This window comes from Kryptolebias marmoratus, linkage group LG13 (genome assembly GCF_001649575.2).
Source record: "Kryptolebias marmoratus isolate JLee-2015 linkage group LG13, ASM164957v2, whole genome shotgun sequence".
Lineage (NCBI taxonomy): Eukaryota > Metazoa > Chordata > Actinopteri > Cyprinodontiformes > Rivulidae > Kryptolebias > Kryptolebias marmoratus.
Window position 1 is genome coordinate 6647261 of NC_051442.1, and position 11461 is coordinate 6658721.

At 36.4% G+C, this 11461-nt stretch overlaps 2 protein-coding genes across 2 annotated transcripts; both read left to right on the top strand.

Moving 5' to 3' along the window:
- The first annotated feature begins 9 nt into the window (after nucleotides 1-9).
- LOC108238925 (sodium-dependent phosphate transport protein 2A-like) lies at nucleotides 10-6819 on the top strand. The gene is made up of 11 exons (XM_037979176.1): nucleotides 10-1500; nucleotides 1611-1754; nucleotides 1882-1993; nucleotides 2065-2260; nucleotides 2779-2874; nucleotides 3255-3507; nucleotides 3635-3751; nucleotides 4876-5000; nucleotides 5278-5390; nucleotides 5496-5779; nucleotides 5880-6819. The coding sequence occupies exons 1-11, from the start codon at nucleotides 1368-1370 to the stop codon at nucleotides 6176-6178; spliced, it is 1872 nt and encodes a 623-aa protein (XP_037835104.1). The 5' UTR covers nucleotides 10-1367; the 3' UTR covers nucleotides 6179-6819.
- Nucleotides 6820-8865: 2046 nt separating this feature from the next.
- On the top strand, nucleotides 8866-11461 carry LOC112450684. Its single transcript, XM_025007017.2, has 7 exons — nucleotides 8866-8938; nucleotides 9105-9164; nucleotides 9354-9671; nucleotides 10208-10495; nucleotides 10853-10972; nucleotides 11051-11134; nucleotides 11224-11461. Exons 2-7 carry the CDS (start codon nucleotides 9110-9112, stop codon nucleotides 11310-11312), a joined length of 954 nt encoding a protein of 317 aa, XP_024862785.2. The 5' UTR covers nucleotides 8866-8938; nucleotides 9105-9109; the 3' UTR covers nucleotides 11313-11461.

The following is an 11461-nucleotide window of genomic DNA, read 5'->3' on the forward strand; positions in this document are numbered from 1 at the left end:
ATAAAAGAAAGGATTTTGGATAGGTTCACACAGGTGCGGCTCTAAAAGAAAACAGTTACACAATTCTCATATAGGAATCTGAGATGTCATCTTAGCAGTTTACCTTAATTTGACAGTTGCTGAAAAGTCCTTTGAAAACCAACTGCAAAGCACTGATTGAAGGGCTCAAGTGACATTCAACAGCTAAACCCCCAGAAATCATTCAGCACAAAGTGGAAAAAAATGGATTGTTTGTTGGTTTGGTATGAGCTAAAGTTTAGTGCATGTATTCTTCAAGGTGTTTGTTCAGTGACTGTGCCAAACACCATGAAGAATGCATGTGGCAGAACACTGTTACATGTTTTGTATGCTTAGTAAAAGGATAGTGATTCTGACAGATCAATACCGAACTCAACAGCTTTTGATTGCTGTTGTACAGTTTTGAATGTTGTGAGTTTGTATGTTTGCGTGTGTTCTGGTATATTTTTCCTGTTAAGCCAACATTTTGTTTACCCAGTCCCATCATGGGGACTTTTTTTTTTACTAAAGGGACAATATATTGACCCACTGCAGCAGTAAACCTCCTGTCCTGCGGGGCACATAAAAGTCTCTGAGACTATCCTCTATAACACAGAGGCTTAATGCAGATCAACTCCGACTGGTTATAAAGGATCAAATCTGGTTTCCCTCATTTTTGTTGGATCCTCCTGTTGGCTCCTGCTTGCTCCAGCTCTTGTGTATCTTATGCTGCATTGATTAAACTCAGCTTGGGTAAATAATTTATGGTTGAATCAAATCTCTAAATGTTACTCTTGTATGTATTGCAATGTAAAACTTTCTTTCAGGTTTAGAAATCAGTTGTTTTTTTTGCTCTTTCTATTTGGCTAATATCGACACCGAGCTTAAAGGAAACATTAAACTGGGAAAGTCTGGCATGCCGCATATAGATAAGTAATAAAAAAATACCAAGAAATAGTGAATGAGAAAGAGACTCAGCTTTCCATTGCATTCATCTATGCTTTACTAATCAGGTTAATCTTCACTACACAGGTACCTCCCTTTCTTTTCTCAAACTCATTTCTCTTCTTTTACTCCTCTTGCCTATTTTGTTTTTCTTTCACTGTGCAAAATTACCCTATTAGCTGCTCTCATTTTTTTTTCTTTTCTGAAGCAGAGGCACCAATTCATCAAAACGTGAGGTACGTTAAACACATTATCTGAACAAAGTTTTACATGTGCTTTTAGAGGGTTTTACAGGTTTGTATTATTTTTTTTCATCTATACAAAATGTTTCTTTTTTTTTTACAAAATTTACAGGTTATGCTCACTGCAAAGATTTGTCGTGATTTAATATACCGTAACACATTACTGCCCTTGTAGTTCTGATCATGGAAATTCTGTCAGGACAGAGAGTAAAAAAGGTGATATTTACTCTCTTCAAAATCCCCTTTCTGTTTCTTGTTCTCTACATCTGTGTGTGCTCCCTTGACCTTTTAAGCTCTGCCTTCCAACTAGCTGGAGGTAAGCACAACTAGATTATTATTTTAGTTTATCTATAGTTAATTTAAAGCTTGGTTTGTATTTCTTTAACTTTTCCTCTGTCTTTTTCTTTTTCTTTTGTTTCCTTTCAGGCAGGGTAGCTGGGAACATCTTCCAGGAAAATGCTATCCTGTCTAACCCAGTGGCTGGGCTGGTGGTTGGGATACTGGTGACAGTGTTGGTTCAGAGCTCCTCCACCTCTACCTCCATAATAGTCAGCCTTGTGTCTTCTGGTTGTGAGTTAAAGGCATTACCACAGCACTACTAATTTCTGATAATAAATGGTTAGGACTTAGCAAGAAATAGTAATCAGACCACATTTATCTCAGTTTTTTTTTTTTTTTCTCTGATCATTTTTTACAGTGCTGGATGTAAAGTCAGCCATTCCTATCATCATGGGCTCAAATATTGGAACGTCAGTCACCAACACCATTGTTGCCCTAATGCAAGCTAGTGAAAGAGAGGAGTTTAAACGGTACAGCTACGTGCCTTTCTATAAGTTCATTTTGGTATGCGGAACAGAATCTGACGTCGTTCTTAATCCAGGGCATTTGCTGGAGCAACAGTTCATGACTGCTTTAACTGGTTGTCTGTGCTGGTGCTTCTCCCACTGGAAGCAGCGAGTGGCCTTCTGAGACGCCTGTCACAGGCTGCAGTCAGCACACTGCAGCTCAGGAATGGAGAAGATGCACCTGAACTTCTCAAAGTTCTCACTGAGCCACTGACTCAACTGATAATTCAGGTACTGTGTAGGTCACACTCCTTACAGTAAGGATCAAGGACATAAAATACTGTTTAATAATAATAATGCTGTTGCACTGCAGTAATAGTTATACAGCAAACAATAAGTCCTTTGTGGTCATAATAACAAATTTGCTCATACTAGTGGAGAAAATATATTTTGAGAAACACTCTACCTTGAAAACATCACTTATTAAGTAGTTTTTGCATATTTTATAAATTAAAAGCTTACTTTTTAAACTGATTTTGTGCAATCATTCTACAGCGGTTTAACTGCACCCGTCAGTACCTTGGGTACATTTTATTTAAAAGTAATGTTAAAGAATAAAGAAGCATCTTTCAGTCTTCCTGCTTCCATGCAAAGTTGTGCAGTGATATGGATCATATTGTTCTAAACATAAAAAGTAAGAAGCAACTCTGTTACAGAGAATTTAGCTTCATTTGTAGTCCACAGCAGCCAGCAAGAAATAACTGCTACACTGATACAGTAAACTACAGTCCCACTGTTTCTGTATGCAGCTGGATCAGTCTGTAATTACAGCCATAGCAACAGGAGACCAAAGTGAAAGGAACAAGAGCTTGGTGAAGAAATGGTGTCAAACTTCAACTTTCAAGGTACTCATTCAATACTGTCATGGAAACAATACTTTCTTGGCAGACTGCTGTAGGTTTCTTCTATAATTGCTTTTGATTTATTAAACACGCTTTTATAGGGTTACAGCTCATATTACATGTACAATTGTATTTTCCCTGATATTTTTGACAAAATTGTTCCATCATCTGCTTGCATGAGTCTGCAGTCGTCTTATTTATTGTTGCAGGACAACGGAACATTATGGGGAACACACAACCTCTCGGAACAAACACAGAAATGTATGCAGCTTTGCCAACTAGAAGTTTATGTTAATCCTCTCACATGCCTTTCTCTATACTTGTATCTTTTACTGACAACATTTAACTTGTCAATCAGCAACTAAGCATGAACATGCACTGCAAAAGAAAACTTAACTCTCCTAACTGTCATTCAACTCCAGCCACCTTGCTTTTTGCACAATTGTATTTCACATTGTATCTTCTCAGGCAGGCATCTGTTCGTGGACTGCACTCTGTCAGACTTGACCATTGGTCTGATCCTCCTGCTTTGCTCCTTGTTGGTCCTGTGCAGCTGCTTGATATTGCTGGTTAAACTGCTAAACTCCCTGCTGAAGGGCCAGGTGGCAACTGCTATTAATAAAATCATTAACACAGGTAACAAACCCACACATTTTATTGCCCTAATTTTAAAAATATAGGTATTGTTCAATAGACAGATGTACACAATGGTGACCATGCATGATTTTGGAGATCTGATTCTCTCATGCTGTCTTATTTTCAGACTTTTCCTACCCTTTTACTTGGCTGGCAGGTTATCTGGCTGTCTTAGTCGGAGCTGGCATGACTTTTTTGGTTCAGAGTAGTTCTGTCTTCACATCTGCCATTACTCCACTCATAGGTAACAAACAAAAACAATAAAAACCTTTAAGTAATTCTTCAAAATATCACAAGGATTTATATTTGTACAATAAAACATCAACTTCACCATTTCACAAGGGGTTTCTGAAACTGGTAGCAACGCGAGTCAATGAATAAAGAGTTGTATAATTCGTCACTGCTCATCTCAATGTAAAAATCAAATCTCATAGCAGTAATATGAGAAAATGAGTCTCTTGTATTTACCATGATTTCTATTTTTTTATGTAAAAGGCTGCATTATGGTTTTAAACATTCATTTGACCCACATGCAGAGAATCTCGGAAAGCAGAAGAAATCAGAACTTAAGTTTTATTGTACAAATGATAAATGTATGAGTTCTTTGTCATGGGAAACTGTGAAGGGAGACTGGATCACTGCAACGGAAACGGAGATGGTGAGTATTTGTAAAACTTGGATGGAAAGGTTTGGTAGATGGACGACTTACAGAGGAAGGAAGAATTGTCGGTCCGCCAGGGAGAGGTGAGTGGAGTTTGAAGGGCTTGGGTCTGAGAGATGATCCTGGAGAGTACGGAGGAGCGATTTGGCCTTGTTGGAGTCCAGAGGAAGCCGATAGACGGTGAGGGTTGGAGGGCGGACAGGAACCATAAATCAGACGATTAATGCTGAAAACCCAGAAGGTGACGTGGAATCTGAACAAATGTTTTGGAGAGCACAAGGTAGCAAACAAACTGGTTTGAGTAGAAGAACGGCTGAGATGCTTACTCAGGACATCAAGAAACTTCAGGGAAGGGTGGCTAGAGTACCATAAAGCTTAACATTCAAGCATCGAATGACTGGCAGTCCCCTCCTCTTATCCTGTGGCTTGGTGAATGGTAATGTGACTCAGGTGTGAGCAATCAGTGGAAGACCCGTCCTCTGAATGTGGCTCCATGGCTCCCTCTAGTGGAGAAAGAGAGAACCCAAACCCCAGCTCCCTAACAGGCTGGAAGTTTTCAGAGTTTCTTAAATTTTCCAAATATCATTACATTTCTGTATCATTTGTGTATCATCAACATACTTTTTTTTTTCTTTTACTTTTACTTATCAACAACTTACAGACAATAATTTTAAAACAATGCTAATTATCATGCTGTTGGTCAACAGGGATTGGTGTGATAAGTATGGAAAGGGCCTACCCTTTAACCCTGGGATCGAACCTTGGAACCACTACTACAGCTCTGTTGGCAGCACTGGCTAGTCCTGGAGACAAACTAGCTGCTGCCACACAGGTGGGCACCCACAGAAATACACTCAAAAAACACCTATGTGACACTTGGAATTTACTGTAAAGATAAAAGAACAACCCTAACTCGTAATTTCTAATTAATTCTTTTTTTTTTGCTTCACATATACTTTGAAGGATTTGTTCAGGATATATATATATATATATATATATATAAATGTTTTTTTTTTTTTTTTCCTTTCTTTGTTTTGTCTAAATTTCATATGGTTTTCCTTTTGTCTCCCTCCATTTTTAAGCATGTTTTCTTCTCTCGTGTATTTCAGGTCGCTTTATGTCACTTTTTCTTCAACCTCCTTGGTATCCTGCTTTGGTATCCCATACCAGCTACCCGTTTACCCATACGCATGGCCCGTGCCCTCGGCAATCTCACTGCCAGGTCTAGTTTTTCATTAGTTTTTTCTGTAGATAAGGGATATATAAATATTTATACTCATAATGAATGGAAAGGAATGATAAACAGGTAAAACATACATTTCCCCAGGTACCGCTGGTTTGCTGTCCTGTACCTCCTTGTCTGTTTCCTGCTGTTCCCGTCCCTTGTGTTTGTTCTCTCCATGGCGGGCTGGAAGGTGATGACTGGGATTGGTGTACCAGTCATTATACTGATTATATTTGTAACAACTACAAACATCCTCCAAGTAAGGAGGCCCGATTGTTTGCCACTTACACTACAGAACTGGGACTTTCTTCCTGTTTGGATGACCTCATTGCAACCTATGGATGACCTCATTACCAGGGTGATCCTGTGTTGTGGAAAATCTAGAGGTAAAATTTTCTTTATGTTCCGTACATTGTGATTCTGATTCACTTCTTCCTTTTATCAGATTCTAAACACTTGGTTATTTTATTGTTGAACTGCTTCTAGGTTGGTGTTTTAAGAGAAATGTCCAACTACGAAAACCAATGGAGAGCGTTACTGTAGACCCTGAGAAAAAAGAAGGTGGAAAATGGAATGAGAAAATAGAAGACCAAGAGCCTGATGAACACTGGACAACAAGGAGAAAACTAAGCAGTCCTAGAAGTGGTGATTTACAGTTTATTGAGGGAAACATTACTGTTATCTTAAGAAGCAACATGTCTTTAGGAAACAACATGCGTCAGTCCACAAAGACACACACAGACTGTAACAGTGGGTGTGCTCAACTTCATAGCACTCACTTGTAGTGCTGTAGTGGTAACAGCATGTTTCTTTTCTGTCTGATATATGTGAAACCACATAAATTCAATGTCCGCACGAAAGTAGAGAACTGAGAAGAGAATTTACAAGAAAGTGCATTTTTTTAACTCAGTTTATGAAGCAGTGCAAAACCCCAGTCTTCATATCAAAGAAAAAAGTTAAAGGCTTACAGTACAACAGATGGAAATAAACAATTTTGCTGGTGCACAAGACAACAGGGGGCAAAGTTTCCGCAGAAGGATTCGACCGTAAACAAACATTTGCACAAAAATTTAAAAAGGCAGTCACTAAACACTTCATAAGAAATGTTATTTCAAATAAGCCCCTTTTTAAAATGCTCTTTGTACTCTGAACAATTTTGTTAATGTTTTAAGGTATCCTAAATGAAGTATCAGAAACACGCAGTCTCACATAGAACATGTGATAGCAATGTTTGTTTGTCCAGTCCAGTTGTACTGCCATATGAGGCTCAAAGATTATGATAGCATTGTTTTACTTTGTGTTTTGTCAAGAATGTTAATTTTTTCCCCCCAAATCCTTCTCAGAGCAGTGGTAATAGAAGAAAACATACTATAACTTCTGTATGTGATGTCATGATGCCACATCATAATAACGCTTCCTAAAACTGCCATTTTTAGTGCTCTTTTGCATTTTGTGTGTTTTGCTGCATATAAGCAAATAAAATTCCCATGTAAAAAAAAGGGAAATGTTTAGTAGTTTTCCTTGTTGCAGGTTTGAAGCACAAGTTGCAATGAAAAAGTTGACAGAGCCATATATTTGCAGCAACAACAACTATAGCTGAGGAAGTGACCGAAAAAAACCAAACAAACAAAAGAGCTGTGGGGTTTTTTTCAAACTGTCACTTGCAGACATGGTTTAATTTTCTTTTGCCTTTGTTGTTTGTGAGAACATTAAGCGATGCTATTTAAATGTGAAAGTATTCTATATCCTACCCTGCAGACAGACGGTGCTGCTGGCAGTGCTGAAAACCCACATTAACCACTACATGACTCACTTTTTATAGAGCACCAAGAAATGTTGTTGAAATGTTCCAAACAGCATGCTGTCTGTGTACAAGAAGGTCTGCTTGGTTAAAATTTGAACTGAAGAATATGCTGCTATGAAGAACTGCTACTCTGTAATGCAGCCCTCCTGTGATGATAGATAGATAGATAGATAGATAGATAGATAAATAGATAGATAGATAGATAGATAGATAGATAGATAAATAGATAGATAGATAGATAGATAGATAGATAGATAGATAGATAGATAGATAGATAGATAGATAGATAGATAGATAGATAGATAGATAGATAGATAGGAAAATAAAAACAAATTATAAATATAAAATATATTACAATCAAAACAAATTACTTAGTATAAAAATACATGTACTTGTCAATAAAACAGAAATAAATGACAAGGTAAGCTTTAACAGATAAGCTGACTTACTCAGTAATTTTAAAACAATGAAGCCCAAGAGATAAACAGAGAACAAAAAATAATAAAAATTATAATAAAGCACAGGCCTTGCGATGGACTTGCGACCTGTCCAGGGTGTCCCCTGCCTCTCGCACAGTGACTGCTGGGGATACGCACCAGCTCCCCGGAATGGAGAAGCGGGTAAAGAAAATGGATGGATGGATGGATGGATGGATGGATGGATGGATGGATGGATGGATAATAAAGCACAAGAGCATCTGAGCTGTTAAATGAGAACAAATAACTTTCTCTTCATTTGCCACATATGAAAATATCGTATGTCAGGTCAAAAATCCTTGCTTTGAGAAAATAAAGAGGAAGACATATTTACTAATAAAGTGGCACACTGGTTGTTTTCTTTAATATCATTTGGAAACTTACAGTGTTCCACATTTTCATTTGTTCACATCAAACTTAAATTGCTCAATTAAAGTACAAGTGGTCTGAAGAATGTCTGAGTCTAACCACCACAGCACTTTCCAATGTGTTGATTTAGTTTTGCTACTATAAATGTTTCTGATAAGTTGCTTTCAGTCTTTTTAAATAGAAAGCTTGGCTTCAAACAAAACGACGAGAAGCCTTTGTTCAGTCTCTTCAGACAAGTGCACAGACAATTACAGAAATAAAAATAGATGTGTGCCTCACACAGCACTGAAGCCAATTTTTTGGTGCAAGAGCAGTCAAAAGTAGCCCCTCTAAAGTAGGGTAAGAAATAATAATTCCACTTCTGCATTTCAGTGCTGTGACCTTTAAGATGAGCAACCCAAATGGAAACTCTCCCCACTGAATAAAAGGTGAATGTTTCTGAATGTTGTCCAGGTTTCATTGTTCAGCAAGAATTTAATTTATATGCCTCCAAAAACCTGCATGCTGTTTCGGTTTTTACTCTTAAAATCCATGAATTCTTATTTCTTGTTGTTGTTGGGATGGGATTCTTGTTTTGTCTTTCCAAAATAAAAAAGAAGATATCTAATTCTTCCACAGTGTCTTAGACATTGTGTGATATTTTTTATTTTTATTTAATATTTGATTGTCTTTATTTAGATACTTCTCCACTTCCCAAAAATTCACAGCAAGTTTGTAACATATGAGTTTCGCTGCGTCCTTTTCTGGCAAGAGAGAGAATCGTCAGCGTAGTTGCTTCCTCCATTCATCTCAGACAGCAAGACGGAACAAAGAAGAACGTACACATCCGTCTGCCTGCAGAAAACTTACAGGTCAGTCTCAAACGGCAAGGTCAACATGACCCCACTGTGAAGAGGGTAAGGACTTTTATCTCAAATCTGTGTAAACTGACCAGAATCACATTACCAAATTATTAAACTGACTGATTTTACTTCTTAAAGTCAACAAGTTTAATTTGATCATTCATTCTTTGTTTTATTAGTTTATTTTCTTTTTACGGTATCATAATTTATGTATTTACAGGAACAATGATAGCTGTCTTCCTGACCTTTGCAGCTTTTGCAGCAGCAGCTCTGGCAAAGGGTATTCTTTCCATTTTCTTTTAATATTTTGAACTAGATGATGATTTGAAGAGCAATACAACAAACAAAATCAAGTTTTATGTCATTATTTGCGTCAAGTAAATGATTTTAACTTTTAAGTCATGTTTGCCACAATTATTTACATGAATCATTTTATTCTTTTAAAAAAGCTTTGTTTTGTTTCTTGTAGGACTTAATGAATGCAGTTTTGAGGACGCAGCGGAAACTCATCAGTGTCACGGTGTAGAAGGGCAGCAGCTTATTTTTCATCTTTCAAATAAAAGAAATTCTGAGCTTAGGTTGACAAAAGATGAAAATCACCGAATTTTAAGGAGAAATAAAAATGGTACAGTAGACAAATATGACATTTGGTTTGAAGACCTCCAAAATGGCACATTCAAACTAGGTAAAGCCATGAAGAAGCATTCTGGAGAATACCTGCTGGAAGAGTACAGTTTCACAGATGGAAAAGTAATGAAAACTGTTAAAATATGCCTGAACATTCATGGTAGGTAAATTATTATTTATTTTCCGAAACAGTAGTTAACTACCATATTATAATTCTATAGTGCAGAATTTTCATCTCAGTATTATGATCTTACTTGTATGAATAGAAGACATCACAATGTGAAAACAGTAGCAAAGACAACAAAAATGTATGTTTGTTTAACTGATTACTAGATTATTTTTAAATTCATTATATACTATGCAAACAACAATGATTTTTTTCCACTTTTAAACTGTATTACACAGTAAATCCAAAATTGTAATTATTTTTTTTTAAACAAACTTAAATGTCTCAATAAAATATGAAAAATATTCAGCAATTTTCCATATTTAGATGCGTGACAGTTTTATTTATAAAGTTAATTAAAAAATATTTATAATTAAACATACATTCAACAGTAAAGAAAATACCAATGAAAAACGTAAACACATGTATTTGTGTCTATTAAATGACAGCATTATCATATTATTTTATACTTTGATCCATTTCTGTGCCTGTTTTGTGTTTCCATGTATAACTTTATGTACATCTTGCAGCTCCCATATCAAAGCCAGCCGTGTCTCAGACGTGTTCTTCACCAGAATCAACGGCGGTCACCTGCTTATCTGAGGGAGAAGAACTAAAGTTCCTTTTGACTTTAGATGGTCACTCACTGTTGGAAACCAAAACCCCCAGTCAGCATTTCAGTAAATCCACAGATGGAAATCCCAGAGTCTCCAGTGTTTCCATCAACATAAGCGGGCAGCTGATTGGAAATCTCGTGTGCCGAGTTTGGAACAATTTCAGCCGGGATGAAACAGCTTTTTACCTGACAGCATGCAAAGGTACAGTAAGGCTATGCTGTCAATACATATCATTTCTTTTTTTATATTTTTTATATTTATATTTTATATTTTTTTATATTTTTACATATCATTAAAGAACATGAACATTTATTAAAGCTAACATGAGAAAATTTGTTTCAGTTTCTGGCCTTTCTGTCGAACTGTCTTGTGTCTCTATATGACTCTTCTGTTGCAGATATTCAGCAGATTTTAGTCCGTTTAATGATGTTCATGTTTAAGATCAGTTTATACATTAGTCTTATCAGTGGACATTATTTTATATAGAAAAATTAATGGAATAGGAAATATTGACATGCTTCTTTAAAATTTAAACACAAATTTTCTTGTATCTTTTAGGTTTCAATTCACCTGTTGTTCCTATAACAGCTGGTGCTGTCACACTCTTTCTGTTTGTGACTTTGGGATTTATTGTGAGCAAACTTCGTACAAAACCAAGTCCCCCACCAGTTAATGAAGGTAAGTGAAATATAAATAAAATTAGTGTAAAAATGTGTTGTATACTGATTATGTTTGGTTATGTTTCCACCCTGTTAGCCTGTCACATCAACTGTAGCTCTGTGGCCGATGATATTTCAACCTTGCCTTCTGTGCTTGTTAGGTTGAAGCCAGTTAATGAAGGTAAGTGAAATATAAATAAAACTAATGTAAAAATGTGTTGTATACTGATGTGCTTCTAATAAACTTTAACATATTTTTTTTTTCTGCAGACAACAGTGAACAAGTTATCTACACAACTGTTAATGTGATTACCGATACAAGAAAATCTGAAGCCGGTCTACAAGGAGAGGCTAATTAATTTGTTCCTGATTATCAGCGCCTACATGGTAGTCATAAAACATGACAGACGTATGCAGTTAGAATACTTATTTCACTCAGGATTATTAAAAAGAGTCAGAGTATCTTCACTTTGTCTTGTTTTTCACTAAATATAAAATCAATTTAGAA

Excerpts from the sequence above, each read along its gene's own strand:
- LOC112450684 (XM_025007017.2), top strand. The coding sequence starts at position 9,110 with ATGATAGCTGTCTTCCTGACCTTTGCAGCTTTTGCAGCAGCAGCTCTG. Across the intron at positions 10,496-10,852 it reads TTACCTGACAGCATGCAAAG|GTTTCAATTCACCTGTTGTT; the intron begins GTACAGTAAGGC and ends TGTATCTTTTAG. Across the intron at positions 11,135-11,223 it reads GTTGAAGCCAGTTAATGAAG|ACAACAGTGAACAAGTTATC; the intron begins GTAAGTGAAATA and ends TTTTTTCTGCAG.
- LOC108238925 (XM_037979176.1), top strand. The coding sequence starts at position 1,368 with ATGGAAATTCTGTCAGGACAGAGAGTAAAAAAGGTGATATTTACTCTC. Across the intron at positions 1,755-1,881 it reads CAGCCTTGTGTCTTCTGGTT|TGCTGGATGTAAAGTCAGCC; the intron begins GTGAGTTAAAGG and ends CATTTTTTACAG. Across the intron at positions 3,508-3,634 it reads TAATAAAATCATTAACACAG|ACTTTTCCTACCCTTTTACT; the intron begins GTAACAAACCCA and ends TCTTATTTTCAG.